General features: G+C 44.9%; 1 protein-coding gene across 1 annotated transcript in view; it reads left to right on the top strand.

Annotated features, from left to right (window-relative positions):
• The window catches only part of LOC147736454 (uncharacterized), a 90,164-nt gene extending 71,017 nt beyond the window's left edge, over positions 1-19,147 (top strand). The window contains exon 3 of the mRNA XM_086953184.1: positions 15,837-19,147. Within this exon, the coding sequence (XP_086809310.1) occupies positions 16,860-18,518 (1,659 nt within the window). The 5' untranslated portion in view covers positions 15,837-16,859 and the 3' untranslated portion in view covers positions 18,519-19,147. The remainder of the gene's footprint in view (positions 1-15,836) is intronic.
• Positions 19,148-20,319: the final 1,172 nt, after the last annotated feature.

The following is a 20,319-nucleotide window of genomic DNA, read 5'->3' as shown; positions in this document are numbered from 1 at the left end:
TCCGGCTGTTGAGGTAGCTCGGGCCTTGGTCGTGTAGGGCTTTGTGTGCATGGGTGAGGAGGCGGAAGGTGATTCTTTTGTTGACGGGGAGCCAGTGAAGGTCTCTCAGATGTCCGGAGATGTGGCTGGTTCGTGGGATGTCGAGGATGAGTCTGGCTGAGGCGTTCTGGATCCGCTGGAGTCTCTTCTGGAGCTTGGCGGTGGTGCCGGCGTAGAGGGCGTTGCCGTATTCCAGTCGGCTGGTGACGAGGGCCTGGGTGACGGTCTTCCTGGTCTCGGTGGGGATCCACCAGAAGATCTTCCGTAGCATGCGTAGGATGTTGAAGCACGCCGAGGAGACGTTGTTGACTTGCCTGGTCATGGAGAGGGAGGAGTCCAGGATGAAGCCCAGGTTGCGTGCATTGTCTGTCGGTTTGGGTGCGGTGCCCAGGGCGGGAGGCCACCAGGAGTCGTCCCAGGCGGAGGGTGAAGAGCCCAGGATGAGGACTCCGTCGGAGTTCAGTTTCAGGCGGCTGGTCGTCATCCACTCGGCTACCTCTTTCATCCCTTCGTGCAGGTTGGCTCTGGCGGAGGTGGGGTCGTTGGTCAGGGAGAGGATCAGCTGGGTGTCGTCGGCGTAGGAGATTATGCTGAGGTTGTGTTGGCGTGCGATGGCCGCGAGGGGGCTCATGTAGACGTTGAAGAGGGTGGGGCTCAGAGAGGATCCTTGAGGGACGCCGCAGATGACTTCGGAGGCCTCTGACTTGTACGGTGGTAGGCGGACTCTCTAGTTCTTCCGTCGAGGAAGGAGATGATCCATTCCAGCGCCTTGTCCTGGATTCCGACGTTGCTGAGGCGCTGTACTAGGGTGCGGTGGCAGACAGTGTTGAATGCCGCGGAGAGGTCTAAGAGGATGAGGGCCGCTGTTTCTCCGTTGTCCATCAGGGCTCGGATGTCATCGGTGGCGGCGATGAGGGCGGTCTCGGTGCTGTGATTGGCTCGGAAGCCGGACTGTGAGGGGTCGAGGGATCCATTCGTCTCGAGGAAGGCGGCCATCTGCTTGTTGACGGTCTTCTCGATGACTTTGGCTGGAAACGGGAGGAGCGAGATGGGGCGGTAGTTCTTGAGTTCGGTGGGGTCCGCTGTTGGTTTCTTGAGTAGAGCGCTGAGTTCGGCGTGCTTCCAGCTCTCAGGGAAGGTGGCGGTGTCGAAGGATGTGTTGATGATGTCGCGCAGGTGGGGTGCGATGACGGCGTCGGCCTTGTTGAAGACGTGGTGAAGGCAGGGGTCGGTCGGTGATCCGGAGTGGATGGAGTTCATCGTGCGGATGGTGTCTTCGGTGCTGATCGGGGTCCAGGCGTGGAGGGTGGTGGTGGAGGGTGGTTGTTCGGTCATGGTGTGCGTTGGTTGGTTGTTGAAGCTGTTGTGTATGTCCGCGATCTTGTTGTGGAAGTAAGAAGCGAGGGAGTTGCAGAGGTCTTGCGATGGGGTGATGTCGTTGTTTCCTGCGCTGGGGTTGGATAGCTCTTTCACGATGTTGAAGAGTTCCTTGCTGTTGTGTGCGTTGTTGTCCAGCCGGTTCTTGAATGCAGTTTTCGTGGCGGCGCGGATCAGCTGGTGGTGCTTCCGAGTGGCCAGCTTGAGGGTGGTCCTGTTGTCCGGTGTAGGTTCCCTTCTCCAGACTTTCTCGAGGGCTCGGCAGTTCTTCTTGGAGTTCTTGAGTTCGTCGGTGAACCACGGGGCTTTCTTGCTGCCGGGTCTGCTGGGCGGGGTCCTCGGCGGGGCGAGCTCGTCCGCGCAGATGCTGATCCACTTCGTGAGGTTGTCGGCGGCCTGGCTGGGGTTCGCTGAGCTGGCAGGAGGGTGCTGGCTCAGGGAGGTGGCGAGCTGGTCTGCTGTGATCTTGTTCCAGCTTCTGCGGGCGGCCTGTTGCTGGTGGTGGTGGGTCGTCGTTCTCTTGAAGGTGAAGTGGACGCAGCTGTGGTCTGTCCATTGAAGCTCTGTGGCGTGGCTGAAGTCGATGTCTGTGCTGGAAGAGAAGACTGCGTCGAGTGTGTGTCCGGCGAGGTGGGTGGGGGTGGACACCAGTTGCTTGAGTCCAAGATTGGCGAGGTTGTCGAGCAGGGTGCTGGTGTTGCGGTCGTTGTTGTTCTCCAGGTGGAAGTTGAGGTCCCCCAGGAGGATGTAGTCAGCGAAGGGGAGGGCATGCGGGCTGACGAAGTCGGCGATGTCCTCGCTGAATTGTGTGCGTGGTCCCGGGGGTCGGTAGATCAGGGTGCCTCTGAGGGTGGTGTTCGGGTTGGTGTGGATCTGGAAATGTGGTGTTCGGCGCTGGTCAGGGTGTTGTCGGTGCTGGTCGTGAGACGGATGGTGTTCCTGTGGATGATGGCGATGCCTCCTCCCATCTGGTTGGAGTTGCGGTCCCTCCGGATGATCTTGTAGCCCTCTGGGATAGCGATGGCGATGTCGGGAGCTGAAGAGGCGTTCATCCAGGTCTCCGTGAGGAAGGCAACGTCAGGGGCTGTGGCGTCTAGGAGGTTCCAGAGTTCGATGGCGTGTCTGTGGACGGAGCGGGTGTTGAGCAGGATGCACTTGAGGTGGGTGCTGCTGGTGTTCGACTTGGCGGGTGCTGGTGCGAGGCAGGTCCGGATGCAGGTGAATTTGCAGGCGTGGCAGCTGAAAGGTCCGTGGGTGCGTCGTGGTGTGGCTTGGTGGCATTCTGGGAGTCGGCCGGTGTTGAGTGCGATGAGGGTGGCGGCGGAGTACGACAGGCGGGTAGGTCGGGGTCTTCGTGGGCCAGGGGTCCTGGCGCTGGTCGCGATCCGGTCGCGGACGGGCGCAGACGGGCTTACCTTACCTTATATAAGGCGAAGTGCGCGGGTGGGCGGAGCAGCTGGGAGGCGGGAGCGGGGAGGGAACAGAAGGAAAAAAGGGGCGGGGTCAGCAGTGGTGGCGGGGAGCGGGGAGGGAAGACGGAGGGCGGCGAGGTAGGCGGGCAAACAGGAAGGAAAACGCTAACACGGGCAACAAATACCAATAACAATACAAGGCACAAATGAAGGTCAAAACGCTAACACAGGCACAAAAGTAAGATTAAACAGGCACAAATGGAGGTCAAAACAAAACAAAAACAAACAACAGCAGGGTGTGTTGTGCCATGGCGTGAAATTGACCTTCTAAGATCTGGGTGAGTTCTAGTGTTATTGGGGGATGAAGGCGGCCGAGCGGGTTCAAGGAGATGTGGAGGGTGGGTCAAATTAGGAGGTCGGGTTTGTTGTCCTTTTGAGAGTTGGAAGACATCCTCTATGGAGGCGCTGGAATGGGGGGTGTCTCTGGGGTGTCGGGAAGAGGAGGAGTGGGAGGAGGCAGGGACAGATTGAAAACCCTGGTGGGGACAGTTATCTGTTGGTGGGTGCTGGGCAGAGAAGGAGCTAGGGATGCGCGGAAGAGTGGAGCGGAGTGTGGGGAAGAGGGAGTCGTAAGCCTCTAGATTCTCGTGGTTAGCCTGAATCAGGATAGTACTGTTAGTGTAGATGGTCACAGACATGCTCCCACCCCTTGGCGAAATGTTATGGAGCAAAGAAGTAAGTTTGCAGCTTTGTGAGGTAGTTGTGGTTTTGGAGATGTAGAGTTTTGTTCTGAGGGAAGCGTTCCATTCCTCTGGTCTTTCAGTGTGAAATATCAAGTCCATCTTAATCTGTCCTTTGGAGGGGCAGTGATATATGTCCGTAAATAGAATTTCTATGTGTTGTTTGATCAGTTTTTGCTTGAAATTACGTCTCGCTGTAGGAGTGAGGTTGGGGGGAAGCTAATTGTGAATGTTTTCGCGCTGTGAGGTTTCAGGTGTGTCGATGGGGATTGTGAGGAGTGGGATGACGTGTCCGGAGCCATTGTGGAAATTTCTAAGAGAAGGGGCTGTGTATCAGAGAGGGGGTCAAGGCCGTTTGAAGAGGTTGGGCGAATCAGCTGGGGGTGAGATGATAATGGGCGTCTAAGTTCGTGTCGGGACGGGAAAGAGGGGGAAGGGTGAGCCCATACTACCTACAGTGAAGATCAGGAGGTGATGACTGTGGTGACATGGGAGGCCATCGTGGAATAGGCGAAGTGAGTTGCATGCGGGAGAATGGGAGGCTGAGTAGAGTCAAGAAACTGCTGGAGCGATTACATTTTAGGACAGGCATCGGTGGACTGGTGGAGCGAGGCTCAGGTAGGGGCTTGCGCACTCGTACCTTTACAGAGGAGCAGTGCAGGATTCACACTGGTTTAAATCCTGCAGTCCTTGCCCCAGTGAATACGCTCGTCAGGACGGAGGATTCATTTGCGCATATTAATTTCTTGCGTACGCAACCAACAATGTTAGTGCCACTCACTTTCTCATACCCAAACGCAGTTAAGTAAAGGCATACCGATCCTATTCATTAATCAAAACGCTACGGAAATTACATAGTAGCGTCTTTAATATTTAAGAGCATTGTTCTAAAACAGGGGTCTCCAAACCGGTCCTGGGGGGCCGGATCCATTCCAGTTTTTTTGGATATCCCCATTGAGATACATGTAGATATTTTAAAAATCTGGCATGGATCCGGCCCTCCAGGACCGGTTTGGAGACCCCTGTTCTAAAACTTATGGGTCACTGCTGTCTCGTCATGGTACTAGCTTATGGTGCATACTACTCTTATCATGTATTATGGTGCCCTATGTTTAATATCTATTAGAAAAAAGAGGGGGCGAGATTACCTACGATTACGACTGATCAAACTCTAACACCCCCGGTAAATTGCAACACTGACCTGTCCATAAGCATTCGGGGCCGTTCCGAGTAGGTTAGCAAACAATTTGCTTCCTCTTGGACCTCTTTTTAAACTCCTTTCCGTCAATTAAGTAGGACGTCTTTCCGAAAAGGTCGCGTATGGCGTTTGTTTCATAAAAATAAAGAATGGACTGCTAATACAAAATCATCATATCCTATTGCAACTGCGGCGGCCATTATTAATTAGTATTTGTTTATGAATTCCGTATTAAGTTGCATATCCGTGCTTATAAAGTAGGCTACATACCCTAACAAAGTTTAAAAAAAAGGGAAAAGAAAAGAAGAAAGAAAACTTTTTTTACAGTGAGCGTTAGTACGTGAATGCCATTTACAATGGCCTCATTCACCATTATTGAGTGCCATTAGTTTCTGTGCAAGTATGAGTATATAGAAAAAAAAGAGAGAAAAACTATATGCTTGTCATTCAACCATGATAAAAGCATCTACCATTGCAAAGTTCCACATATTCTTTGTTTCTAGTAAAAATATTGGAATGATCATATATCGCAATGTGGTTACAGACTTTTTGTTTCAGTTAGATATTCCAACAATCATATATTGTGCACTAAGTGGCTTATCCTTGTCCACAAGAGAAAGAAATGTATATATAATAAAACACAAATCTGGCTCATGTGATGCATTATATACAATTTGATCTGAGCAATGAGACTCTATCCTTTTGATTTTCTCGTCCCTCTGCTTTTTATGATATATTGAAAAACAATACTCTTTGGAAAACTTGTATAGAGATACAACATCTATTTAGATTAGTCTTGCACAGATCAAATTGTATATAATGCATCACATGAGCCAGATTTGTGTTTTATTATATATTCACTTCTTTCTGACAGTATAAGTCATAGTCTAATATAAAGTAACAGAAAACACATCAGTATATGCCTATTATACCAGTCTACTTCCTCTAAAGACATATGTGTAGTTACACACATGCCATGGTTAAGAATCATATTACATCAAATATAACATTCAGCATTCTATCAAATATCCCTCAAGCACACCACAGTGTATGCAGAATAATCGCCTCAATTCTTATTTTCAAAGAAGGTTTCCCTAATAGCAGTGATGTACTCAAGTTTCAAATTAAAGGCAGTTCTTGGATAAAAAAATAAAACAAAAGGTAAAAGAAATGGTAACCATTACAAGTCTAAGTACTGACTGTAAAGAATGTATATACTTAAAACTTCACCTTTTCTCCATGAGACTACTCCACTTTTGTAAATGTTTGAGGCTGCAGGGGGAGCCCCAGGCCAACGTGGGCCTTTCTGTTTTCAAAAGTGGGTGCCCAACCAGGACACCCACATGTTCTTTTTTGTTGGGAGAGTGCGGGGAGAACCCCAGGGTTTTTTGTTGGGAGAGTGCGGGGAGAACCCCAGGGTCCCCTTGGAACCTGCCAGATCCCCTACTGTGGTGGGTGCCCCGTTGTCCACTCGGATCACCTCTGGTTCCAGTTCATTTGAGGCTGCGGGTGGAGCCCCAAAGCCCCTGTGGCTGCAGCCAGCTGGCAGGCCAGCAACGAAAGGATTTCTGGCGGGAGTCGGCTCATTAAATTTGCGCAGTTCAGATAGGAGCAGCATTTTTCTCTGCTCCTACCTGGGTGTGAGTAAAGTTGTGTATTTTTCCCGGGAGAGTGGGGGGCAGGGTTTGCCTGCATTCTCCTGTGCAGAAAACAGGAAGTGTCCAAGGATGGAGTCCCTGGGCGCTGCTCAGATCAGGCCTTGGGGGATGGGGTTCTCAAGACTGATCTAGGCTCGGGTAGGAGGGCCTTGTGCCCCCTCTCCTAATAATAGTAACATCTCTGGGGACCCCAGGTCCTCAAAGAGGCATGGGAAGGGGTTCAGCATGCCTCTTCCCATTATTATCAAAATGGTCCAATGGATGGATCCTTCAGGCCCCATAGAGGCTTGGGAGAAGGGCCATGCGCCCGCCCCCCTTATTAGCAAGAGAGCCCTGAGAGATGGAGACCCCTGGGCCTCATAAAGGATCAGTGAGGGTGGCCAGCCACACGCCCCTTCCCCTCATAATGAGACAATGTGATGCCCGCCCTGACCATGGCCCACCTGCGTTATTTTGTTTAAAGAGTGATTTGTTTTTTAAATACTAAGGCTTTGTAAATCCTCTATTAGTTTGCTGTAAAATTAAAAAAGAAAGAATCATTTTTAGGTCTCTGCTAGCCAGCACATGCGCTGTCTCGTATTCTATGGGCTTCAGCCCACCCACAGGCTTCCCGTTTCCTTGCTCCACTGTCTGTCTCATATTCTTTGACACCATTTGTCCCTGGCATACTTGGCCATGCTTCTTTTTGTGTTTATAACCTCCCCTGAGCATGGACCAAGTGCTTGTTAACATCCACTGCTCTTGTTTTTACGACCATTTCAGGACCTACTTTTTGCTTTCTTTTTCAGCACTCTACACATGGCTCAGGCTTTTACCAGTTGTCTCCAAACCACCCGCCCCATGCCACTTTTGCAGATCACGCCTCCCCAGTCACTGATTTTCCTATCATTGCTGCTTTTCGTTTTCCCCACCTCCTCCCTTCCGTTGCTGCTTGCCCCGTCCTCAAATTACCCACTCCCCGTCACTGCTTTTTCCTTTGTTGCTGCTTCCTGTTTCCGCACCTCCTCCCCTCTGTGTCTGCTTGCTCCCTTGCACCTTCTGTATTTGCCACCTCCACAAATCACCCCTTCCCCAACCCCATCACTGCTTTAAACCTCGATTCTAGTCTATTTTGTTTTTGTGAGTGGTGGTGGTCTGCCTTTTTATGACCTATTCGTGTATAGTTGATGTGCTGATTGGAGCATGTGTGCACTGCTACTATTACTTGGCACATGTGTAGTCTGTGTTTATTTTCTGCGCCTGTTGGCACTAGGTGTGTGCTTGTTTACACCACATGTGGTTGTTCGACAGTGGTGTTTTTGGCTGGAAAATCAGCCCTTCAGTGAATCCGGTATACATGATCACAGGGCATGTCTGAGCTTCTAAAGTACCAGTGGCTTCTGCTTTAATTATTTAGTCATGTTCCTCCTGTATGAAATAATTAAACTGTTTGTGTCTCACCTTGTTTCTTCTCATTTCATAGGGTGGGACTCTATTTCTTACAATTTCTCTTGTATGGAAACTTTATTACTTTTTCTGTATTCACCGGTTATTGTTGCTTAACTTTAGTTCTCTTCAAGGGAGTCTTGTTCTGCCTTCCCCTCAGTGTTCATGGCATGGTCAAAGTAGTCCTTGTTATGTGATTGTCGGTGCAATGTATTTCCTCTTGTTCACTACCGTAAACCAGCCTATCAGTTATTAACAGAACCACAACATCACATGTGTTATACATCAATCTAAGCAATAAAAACTAACAGAGAAACATTTATGACTTTGTCAAACCAATCCCATAGCCCTCTCCTGGCGCATGCCATCCTGCAACCAGGGGAAGCTCTGCATGGTACACAGGGCTAAGTGAGCCTGATAGTCTGTCAATATCATCTCTGGGACAAAGACAATAACAATAGTTTGCGGAAAAAGGGAATAACTTGAGAACCACCGGCCCCTCCTGGCCAAACATAAGTTACGCCTAATCTCCCAGGTCCAAATCTGTTTCCCTAATGTCCCCATTGCACCCTGTAACACAACCAGGGCCAAGGGTACCAACTGTATATTTCCAGTGGTCCAATCGACCAACCCCTCTTCCAGATACATACAGTGTTAAGAAACCGGTGGCACTGAGACACCCTTTCAGATTAAAAAAATAAGTCTGAGATGCCAACTCAGTCACAGCCTGTATTACTCCCAGGGGCCAAGCGTACCATCTATCTGCGTCACACCGAGCAGTCCAAACAACCAATAAACATTAACCTTTCATTCCACGCGATCGTCTCAGAGGCCGCCTTGTGACTACTAAGTTCAGACATATGTAATCGGTAATATGCCAGATTTCTGTCAGTGGCAGGGCTCTCAAGTCATCTTTCTACGTTTCTTTCTAAGTTGCTATATGCCTAATGCTATTACTAATGTTCTGATGTAGTCTCTTACCCTCTGTGATAGCAGCTTCAGGATAGATCTCTGCCCACAGATTCTTCAGAACTTCCAATCAATTGTGGTGTCTGCTCACCTTCCTTGATGTGCAAATGTGAATCTGCCCAGGAAGGATCTCCTTCCTTTGGCTGCAGTCGAGTTTGAGGTACCAATTAGCTCCTAGCCAGCTCGCCAAAATGTTGTTCGAATATGAATTACCTTGAAAAAACAAAAGACAAGAAGCGTTTGGCAAAACGCTTCAGCCAGTAGACAGTTAAAGGTGCGGAGTCTGAAGACTGTCTCAGTTTACATTTGGTCTGAAATTAAGTTATATACAGTACATTGAATGCCATAAACCATTCCGGTCATCCTGTTGTATTGGATGACGAATCCAGGTGGGCCTCGACTTTGCATGGTCACAATGCGGCTAGTGGGCAACGTGTCCAGATGTCTGGCATGGGTGAGTAATCACTGCTTGTACTGTGTCCCCATTGGCTATGTGTTCCTAACTTCATGTGGCATCTAACTTTATGGTGTTTTGGGAGCGCATGTATCTCTCCAGTCATTTGTGTTTTATTGGGGCCAATCTCCCTGAACCTTTGTTGTGTTGCTGGACCCATCTGTGCAAATGATCTGGGGTTTCCTGTTCGCATGTTCCTCTGTCGGCTGCGTGCTACCCCACCTGTGACCTGTCAATCAGTAACCTCAGGCCTAGGTCTCAGAGCCTGCTTAAGTATGTATTTCTTCTGAGTCAGGGTTGACAAAGAGTGTTTATGTTGGGTGAATTCGATAATAGAGAGAGAGCAATTTTGTTTTAGTACATGAAAGTATTGTTATTCATATTTACTTCGACTTTCTCAATACTACCAGGTTTATATAGCGCCAACAACACCGAAGGTTTTGGAGCGATTTACATTAGCACCAGTTACTTTTTGTGTGCAGATCTGTAATACGGCAAAACCACCCAAATGTATTTGAGAGCTTTACATTAGTACCACTTACTTTATACATGGACACATTAATTTTTGTAGGCACGGCGAGATTAAGTGATTTGCCTAAAGCTAACCGTGGGCAATGATCTCCACTCCGCTGAATAATATTCACAGCACTCTAGAATCTTGTCCAATAATGCTTTGCAGGGCCTTTGGTTGGGATTGTATTTTTGAACATAACTGTGCTTGGGGTGGTCCTAGGAGGATGGAACCACCACCGAATTGTTCAGCATGATATGCTCTTTGTGTTCAAGGATTCTGCTTGGTTCTCTCCCTAGGTTAGGCAGGACCCCAACATCATCACCTCTCTCACTGCTTGCTATATCTTCATTTTCACTTGTGAGAGGACTATATGCATTTTAGCATGTAAAAATAGATATACTTGTTTTTTTACCAAAGGTATATGAGGTTTCTGTTTTATTAATTGGGATGAGACGGAACGGAGTTACGGAGCGGAGTTTCAACTCCGCGAAATTCCGCGTAGTGGTACTCCACCAACTTACCCAAAACCCGGTTTGCCAGCTCCATAGTCAGTAGCTCTGACCCTCAAGCCACATCCTCTCCTGAGCCTCGGCCTCAGTTCCACATTTTGTGATTACGGAAAATCACTTAATCTCCCCTTTTCTAAATTAAATAAGCATTGGCAAAGCCAGTAGGTTTCACCTGTGCAAAATCTATTGTTTTTAGGTCTCCGCTAGACAGCAGAAGCGGTATCTTGAAATGAAGTGTTGTGTTTTATATGTGGGCTTCAGGCTGCCCATCTCTTGCCATTGGGAAACTTCAGCATCATTCGCATTTTCTATGATGCCATTTGTCATGGCATGCAGGCTTCATGCCTGCTTCTTGTTTTTAGACCTACCATTACGTATGGGCCAGGTACATGTCTCCTTACACTACTCCCTGGTAGTATAGCTATTTGTTCTTTGTTTTCAAGCACTCCCTTGTGTTTTTAGGCCGTCTCCATTGTAGACATACTAACATGCCACTAAAATGCATGCATGTGTACATAAACAAATGCATTTGTTAAAAAGATATTAAAACCCAGGAAGTTTCGGGTTGATTTATCTCACGGGGCCAAGATAAAAAATATGTGGCCCAAAACATTGATTTCCCATGTTAAACGGTAACGAAAATTCTGTTGCAGCTACAGAAAGTGGCCTAATTAAATTATACCAAATTCTGCAGAATGCGTGCTTTTTGTTACTTGGTGTAAATCGTTCAGCTGTTTATGAGTAATCTGCCGGACTTTGAGTGCTCATGAACAGCTAATTATTGTTATATGCAGACAGATGGTCCCGTGGGTGTACTTTGGTACTGTAAAGTTAAAAGAATGGGGCCTTCTGATTAGCTGGGAGAGCTCTTTCTTCCTTCCCTCAGTACAGGGCAATCTGACTGTCCTCAAACCCAGAGAAAAATGTTGCTGCTGCAATTACATAACTCAGGGCTGGACCCCGTGTCATAGAAATGTTTTTAAAAAGTTATAAAGGGAAGAATAGGGACATCTTAACCTCTTATCACTGGTGGGGAGTCCAGAGGGACCTCTAGGGCCCCAAAAAGCTTTTTGTTTTTTTTGTGCCAGTGGTACTCCTACCAGAGCAACCGCACAAGCTTCATCTTCATGGTACCATTGTATAGTGCAAACTTCAGAGGAATGCTTGCAAAGTACCACAGTTCCCATGAAAGTGAGGCTTTGGGGTTGGTACCACAGGATTACCATGGTATCGAAAAAAATATAAGAATAAATAATAAAAAAAAAATTAATTTGATTTTGGAAGGGATGGTTGTCCACTGGGGGGTTGGTGCGCAGGTTCTGGCCTTAGGCCAACCCGGGCTGTGCCGAAGGCCATCAACAGCCTGAGGTAGGCTGTGCTTGTAGAAATAAGTGCGTGGCCTGGACGAAGTCTAGGCCTTGTTGCCAACCCACCGTGGCACACAAGAAAGTTTGTGCACAGGTGGGGATTGACTGGCCATCGTAGGGTTGGGTGCAGGACCTGACCCCAGCCAATCTCTGCTGCACATGTTCAAAGTCCCTGCACAGTGAGAGGTTAGACGCTCAAGCGGAATTGGGCGAAGTACGTTGGCAGGTGGGCATTTGGTTGAATATTTTTTTTATAGTAATTCACTGGAATAAAAGGAACTCACATGATATCTCAAATAACATAATTGATGACATCTCTGATTTCATCATCCAACATACTGCTAATCAAATTACTCGATAAACCAGTACAGCATTTCAGATATGAAAATAAGTACTAAATCACAGAATACAGTACAGAATCATGTAAATCATAAATCCCTTCACATAAGCAAGCCTCCTTAGGTGAGCTAAGCTTTTCCTACACACTGCCTTTGCCCTGTACCAAACATTTTGTGGGTAGCCACCCTCATGTGTGCAGTCAACAGATATGATTGGGCAAGTCCTCAACACCCCGTAGATTGTGAAGAGCCTATTATGCACAGCCCTGCCACTGTACCGAACACTTTGCAAATAACCTATCTCTTGTGGGTAATCAAGCACACATGAGTGGGCAACTATCTGTTTGACACAATCTTCACCCCCAGGCAGAATATTTCATACAGAGCCTATTCCTTTCAGACACTAAAGGATTCTTAGACGAGTAAGCATTTAATACGTACATCCTTCCCGCTGTATTAAAGCTTTTACAGATAGCCAAGCTCTTGTGGGCAATCAACGAGACACGAGTCAGCAAGTCTCAACTGTGCACTGTGTTTGCCTGTGCACAACCATTCATGAAGAGCTTACTCCCTTCATACACCCAAGTCCCATTAGGAGTGTAAGCTTGTGGCAAAAGCTTACACCCAGTAGCAGTAAAGAGGCTATAGAAAATTAGGTCTAGATGTACCCTTCTGAATACCTTTCAGTGTGTTACACATATACAAAACTGCCACTTTCTTTGAATGATGTCATCAAAGATGTAATCTGAGCTGATATCCGTGATGTCATCAATGGTGTCATTAAATATGACATGACTGAAGTAATGCATGATGTGCATGGCAGTGGCGCACAGTGTAGTTAGCTCAGTAAAATATTACCGGTGAATTTCAGTGTTTTTTTTAGATTTAAGACCTGACTCTATGACTGACTTTATAGCCTAACTAGAACCTCAATTTTCTTCAGGGAATTTCTAGGGTTGTTTTTTAACATTAATTGAGATGTTATTATCTTACCTGCCTATAATGTCACTTTAACCTTTTATATAGAAAGAGAAGGAGAGAGAGTTTTAAAATGGGGTTAAGAGAAGTAGAACATACTACTGTTAATAGCGGATGGGTGACCTCACTTCATAATATCTATAAATGTACAATATAGTTCATATTTCAAATATAAAGTTTGTATCATGTCCATAGACACTGGACACCAAGCGCAGAAGAGCTCAGGACAAACCGCACATAATGTTGTGGGAGCAGCTGAGCCCTGTTGATGCACTGATGCCTCTGCTTTCTCTTTATGGGAACTGAGAAAGCTCTGTGACGGTAGCTATATAGTCTGTTATGATCTGTTATGATAAAAGATACAATGAGTAGTAACCCTTCCTGTATTGCAATGTAATTAGTCATTGTATCTCCCATTGAAACACAAGTCAATATTTCCTGAAAATAGCGGATTTCAGCAAAGTTGAGGTTTTAGATTGTATACTGTGCAGCTGTACAAGTGATGGTAACTGACCTGATAAAGTGGAACATGCTGGGTTCTGTAATTTGTTGTTTTTAAGTTACTGTCCTACAATTCTCCATTCATGCAACAGTTGACTTGTTGTATGAGGTTATTTTAGAGGCTTGTGGTTAATGTTTAAACTAATTTAACCTCAGAGAGGGCATAGACACCAACCATCCCCAGGCCCTGGTCCTCCTCGATCTCTCCGCCGCCTTTGACACGTTGATCATGCCATCTTACTTTCCCGTGTCAGAGCGGCGGTGATCAGAGGCTCCGCCTTGGTCTGGCTGTCCTCCTTCCTGAGAGACCGCACCCAGGCAGTGCGCATGGTGACTTTTCGGCGGACTTCTGTGCGGTTCAATGCGGGGTTCCACAGGGCTCCTCCCTTTCCCCTCTGTTATTTAATTTGTATATTGCCCCCCTCATCTTCGCCCTCCAACAGCTGGAGGTCTCCGTCTACAACTACGCGGATGACCTCCAGCTCATTTTTTCTTTATCCGCATCCTCTGATTTCATGTCCAACTTTCAGTCTGTCATGATGTTCATCCAGGACTGGATGAACTTCAACCACCTGAAGTTAAACCCCGACAAAACGGAGTTGGTATTGACAGGTGGTTGCTCCAGTCCCTGGTCTTCTCTCTTCTGGTCCCCCTCCTTAGGTCTCCCTCCCACTCCGTCTTCCTCTGTAAAAGCCCTCGGGTTCAAACTGAATGACCAACTCTCCCTTCATTCCCAAGTCAGCTCGGCGGTGTCCTCGTCCTTCCTCTCTCTCCGTACTATCCGCATAGTCTCTCGTTTTTTTTCTCTACCGGCCCTTAAAGTCATAGTACTGGCAATGGTTATCTCCCGCCTGGACTACGGCAATGCCCTTTATTGCGGCATGCCCGCCTACAGTGTGCAACGACTCCAGCTGGTCCAGAACCAGGCGACCCGCCTGGTATTCAACCTGTCCAAATCACACCACGTCACTCCTCTCCTTAAGTCCCTACACTGGCTCCCAAACCGAGAACGAGCCCTGTTTAAACTGGGCTGCATCACCTTTAATGCCCGAACTGGCTCAGCCCCTGCCTTTATCTCTTCAGAAATCCAACCTTATGACCCGACCAGGGAGCTACGCTCATCAGTCCAACAACTGCTCGTAGTTCCTCGTTTTAAACGAAAAAAATGGGGAGGCTCCAATTCTTTACACTCGCACCTGCATTTTGGAACTCTCTCCCGGTTCACCTTAGATCCTGTGCCTAGTACACCCTTTTTTGTAAGGCACTAAAAACCTTTCTTTTCACACAAGCCTTCTCCCCATAAGCTCCTTCCCTCGTTTTCCCGCTCTTCATGGCCCTCAGGTTTTCAGTACTTTATAGCGCCATGAAACCGCTAGGTGTACCGCGCTTAAGAAATACTTTAAACTCAAACTCAAACTTAATTTGTATAGTTATTTTCAGCCACGTTTTGTTTTTATCAGTATATAGAACTGATTTTGGATTTGTAACAGCCTCTGGCCTATGTTCTCATTGGCCATTCGTGTTCCCCAGTATCTTTAAACATTGTTTCTTTCTAGGTTAGTCTAGTAGGAAGGACCAGTTTGGAATCTTGATAGATTTTTCATTATTTCATCTTTACCTCCATTGCTTGACTGCTTATGGTCCAACTCCTTCCCTAATATTGTACATTTACCTACATGTGAGACCAAAACAACTTCTTTCATCTCTCTTTCTTAGTGTAACTGTTTTGCAGTTATCTCTTCCCACCAGCTGTAGACTAGCAACACCTAGATTGTTCCTCTGTCTTACAAATGAGCCAATAAATGGTGATAATTTCTCTTATACAAAATCATTCCTGTTGACACTATTATTAGTTATTAACAAGCAAGATTTCTATGAGATTAGTTACTGTGTGCCTCAGTCCTTGTCCTTCTGAAAAGAATACTGCAAAACAATCCGGCAGTAGCTGCAAGGTCTTTTTGCCTCTTCATGCTTATTGTTCACATTAAGGATGTTCAACAAGCTTTCTGGCTAAACCTTATTTAATGTATATTCTGACAGTGTTCAACAAACACTCTGGCTAAACCTTGTTTATTCAAATGCTTTTCAACAAGCCCTCTGGTTATACCTCATAAAAACCTCATGTATTAGGCAGGTGGTTAGAGCGGAGTTTAGCATCACTGATATCAGCTAGAAGAGGCACTACATCAGCACAAACTTCAATAGAAGTAAAACAACTAAATCATAAAAGAAATATAGGTTGTACTTCGAATGCCTGTGTCTCTAAATATGTTACTGTTTAACATTGAAACAGCTCTTACATGTTATTTTATTGTACCAATTTACATTTAGTGACCTCTCTGTTTTTAATCCTACAGGTGAATGAACCCTTGGCAAAAAAGCAAACCAGTTATTTAAAAATTAGTATCAAAATAAATACTTTTTTGAAGAACTTAAGATGCCCCGGAGCGCCACGAATGAAATGCTGCCTAGATCACATGAATTTTGGAGCCAGACCTGCATTTAACGTGTAAAGGATATACACATGCATGTTGAAGCCCAAAGTACAGACTAATTGAAAGAATATTTCAAGTTCTAGTATACATCTTATGATTTAAGCAACAGTACAAGGTGGTTAAAAGTAGGACCCAAAGCAACAGAAAATCTGGCATATGAAATTCACCTCACCTCTGTTATAAATTCAGTTTTGTGGCAAACAAGGAATGCTGCACAGACCTGACGATGCTGAGAAAAACTATAGCAGTGCATAAACTGTGAACTCTTTGTCAGAAAGACCATCAACTTCAATATGAAAAAACAAGTTTTCCTCACATGTCCCATCTGAATCAGTTGATATTTAAAGATCTTTTTATGATCTTAGGAAACCAAAGATACTGGAGCATCATATCAAGTGTGAAACGATCCTCACCATCATCTCTAACCTTGGAGATTGTCCAGGTTCTTATAACAGGACAAAACATTCCGACTCAGTGCCACCCTTACTGGTTGACATGCGTAAATGAAAAATAAAAGTTCTGTTTATAATGGTGCATATTATTATCCTAACATGGACTACCTTCCTGCCAATTCACGCGTGTAAAAATGTATCTAACTTGTAATCAGTCACCCCCAGTCAAAGAACTTATCAGTGCTATATAAAGTCCTATATAATAAAAGCTTCAATCACAAAACAAAATATCATAGGTGTAAAAGAATGTTTAAAGAAGGTTTACAGGATGACTTGGAAAGACAACCTACAGATGTGACAACTTGTAAAATCCCAACAGAAGCGATCATGGTTCAATGCATGTGTTAAGAAGAACACTTGTGGGGTCTTAGAGAGGTTAATGATGAACATTATGTAAACATGTCTTGACTGTGGAATACAGTTCAGCCATACCATGGGAAATATCCAGGATAAACCCCAATTTGAAGACCTTAAATCCAGAAAGACATTTTGTAAGTGCACTCGATGTGAAGAAACAGTTAGTTATCAGTCGTATCTCACTCAACATGAGAGAACACACCCTGGGGAATCATCGTATCCATGCTCTGAGTGCCAGAAAAGCTTCAATCTCAAAGTCAGTTTAATTCAACATGAAAGAACACATACTGGACAAAAGCCTTTTCAGTGCTCCGAATGCCAGAAAAGCTTCAGTCATAAATGCAATCTTACTCAACATGAAAGGACACACACTGGTGAAAAACCTTATCAGTGCACTGAATGTCAGAAAAGCTTCAGTCATAAATCTAATCTCTCTCTACACAAGAGAATCCACACTCGTCAAAAGCCTTACCAATGTTATATATGCCATAAAAGCTTCAGTTGCAAAAATACTCTCATTAAACATAACAGGACCCATACTGGGGAAAAACCGTATAAGTGCTCTGAATGCCAGAAAAGCTTCAGTCAGAAATCAAATCTCACTCTACACGAAAGAACCCACACTGGGCTTAAACCTTATCAGTGTTCTGAATGCCCAAAAAGCTTCAATCAGAAAGGCAATCTCACTCAACATCAGATAACACACACTGGGCAGAAACCTTATCAGTGCTCTGAATGCAAGAAAAGCTTTAATCATAAAGGCAATCTTAAACTGCATGAAAGAGCTCACACTGGGCAAAAACCTTATCAGTGCTCCGAGTGCCAGAAAACATTCAGTCAAAAATCCAATCTCAATATACATGAGCGAACCCACACTGGGGAAAAACCTTATCAGTGCTCTGAATGTCAGAAAATCTTCAGTCAGAAAATTGGTCTTATTCAGCATGAGAGAACCCACACTGGTGAAAAACCTTTTCAGTGCTCTGAATGCCATAAGGGCTTTACTCATAAATTTAAGCTCACTCAACATGAGAGAACACACACTGGGTGTAAACCTTATCAGTGCTCAGAATGCCAGAAAAGCTTCAGTATGAAAGGCAATCTCAAATTACATGAGAGAGCCCACACTGGGCTGAAACCTTATCAATGCTCAGAATGCCAGAAAAGCTTTAGTCAAAAACGTTATCTCAAACTACATGAAAGAGCCCACACTGGGCAAAAACCTTATCAGTGCCCTGAATGCCAGAAAACTTTCTGTCATAAGTCCAATCTAAATTTACACGTAAGAACCCACACTGGAGAAAAACCTTATCAGTGCTCTAAATGCCACAAAACCTTCCGGCACAAAACTAATTTTATTCAACATCATAAAATACACACTGGACAAAAACCTTACAAATGTTCAGAATGTAATAAAAGCTTCATATCTAACAGTAATCTTACTCAACATGAACGGACCCACACTGGAGAAAAACCTTATCCATGTCCTGGATGCCAGAAAAGTTTCAGCTGCAAAAGTAATCTTACTATACATGAGAGAACCCACACTGGACAAAAACCATATCAATGCTCTGAGTGTCAGAAAAGCTTCCGTTGCAAAAGTCATCTCACTGCACATGAGAGAACCCACATAGGGCAAAAACCTTATGAGTGTTCAGAATGTCAAAAGAGCTTCAATCAGAAAGGCAATCTCAAAAGACACGAGAGAGGCCACACTGGGCAAAAACCTTGTTAATGCTCTGCATGCCACAAATTATATTGGTGCAAAATAAGCATTAACCAGCATAAAAAAATACAGTCTGTCTTGGCAAAAATCTAATTCATGCGCTAAATGTCGGAAAAGCTACAGATGCAACAATAATCTTACTCAACATGAGGGAACCCACAATGGAGAAAATATTTATCCATGTCCTGAATGCCAGATACGCATAAATTGCAAACATTATCTCACTGCACATGAGAGAACTCACACTGGAAATAAAACCCATATCCGTGCTCAGAGTATCAGAAATTTTTTAGTCATACATTCAGTATCACTGTACATGAGAGAACTCATGAAAGGGAAAATATTATCATTGTTTGAATGGCAGACAAACATCAGGTTTAAAACTAATCTGAATCAACATGGGAGGATTAAAGTTATGCTCTAGACATGCCAAATAAATGTATCAAATTTACAGTGATGATGGTAGAATTCATGTTTGGATTTTCCTGTTTGAGGGGCATAGATTTGCAATATCGTCAACCCCTGCCAGAGCCTTCTTTGGAAATCTTCACAGCTTGAAAGAATAAATGAGTATTTGTAAAGCGTTCGTTCTCCTGTGGGCATCTTGCCACTGAATAAAATATGTTTATTAATAAAAAGTAGGCCAAGGTGATTAATTCATGGACATGAGATCCGAAATGTGATAATGTGTAGCAAAGCACTTGAAATAATCTGAATTATTGTAGCTGTAAAGGAACTGTGAAATTACATCTTTTGAGGTATCAGTATTCATGGCAGCACATGAGCTGCCAATAATAGTAATACCTCTAAAGCCCAGAGTTAAGCATTGTCTGGCACAATATAAATAACATGGCAAGCATTTGTTTATGAGAGATTCTCATTCCCTAAACATTATGACTTGTGTTCTCTCTATATAACCAACAACAAAGGAGTGACTATAGAAACAAAACAATATGAAAGTGCCTAAAGTGAAGTGGAACGTGAAAAAAAATAAACAAAATTTTTTTGTATTACCCTCACTCACCCAACTATTGGGTGACATGCTTCATCATTGGGTATTTTTCACCAGGTAGGTAAAATACCTATCTGGTGTGCTACTACACCTGCAATTGCAGTGGAGCTGGATACGAATAAAAACAGTGAAAGTAGTGATCGTGATAGAATTAAAAAGGTGCGGACCCTGATCCAAACCAAACTTTAATGAAGATCAATGTGAGCGCCTGACTAAAAAGATGAGAAGGACAATATAGACTATGAATTTGAGTCAGATTATCCTAATCATAAGGTCAAATGGTCGACATGTTTCTGCTCTTGGAGGCCAATTTGGCCGAGCTTTCATCAGGACCAAACAAAATTCAAACACTGGGTGGTGTGCGCACTCTAAGGCGTACCCTAACCTCAGCCTTTCCTCAAGTATTTCACAACTCACGGTTCTTAATACCGGTTCACCCTGGGATTTCCAGGTTTTTAGGATCTGTGGAAAAAGGGGAGAAAAAAGCATATACAAACAGACATGTTACCACCAGTATTATGTGTGAAAAGCATTTTTTCTCATACCACTGTATCAACGTGTACTCCACTTTACTATGCCTCATGAATATGCAACTGTCAATACCATGCATGGATGAGCAAACAGATTCTGACAAAAATTGGTATTACATTCGTAATGAACAATTGTGTGGGGTGATATGTTAAGCTCATTATGTTATTGCTATCAACCCCCATCGGGTCCAGAAATACTTGGACAATGTAGCGTGTTATTAATTAATAAATCGCCACTGCTAATATCAAAGAACACGACTTTTATCTA

This window comes from Lissotriton vulgaris, chromosome 1_2 (assembly GCF_964263255.1).
Source record: "Lissotriton vulgaris chromosome 1_2, aLisVul1.2, whole genome shotgun sequence".
In the NCBI taxonomy this organism is placed as follows: Eukaryota; Metazoa; Chordata; class Amphibia; order Caudata; family Salamandridae; genus Lissotriton; species Lissotriton vulgaris.
Note: the sequence above shows the minus strand (reverse complement) of the source record. Positions and strands in the feature narration are given on the sequence as shown.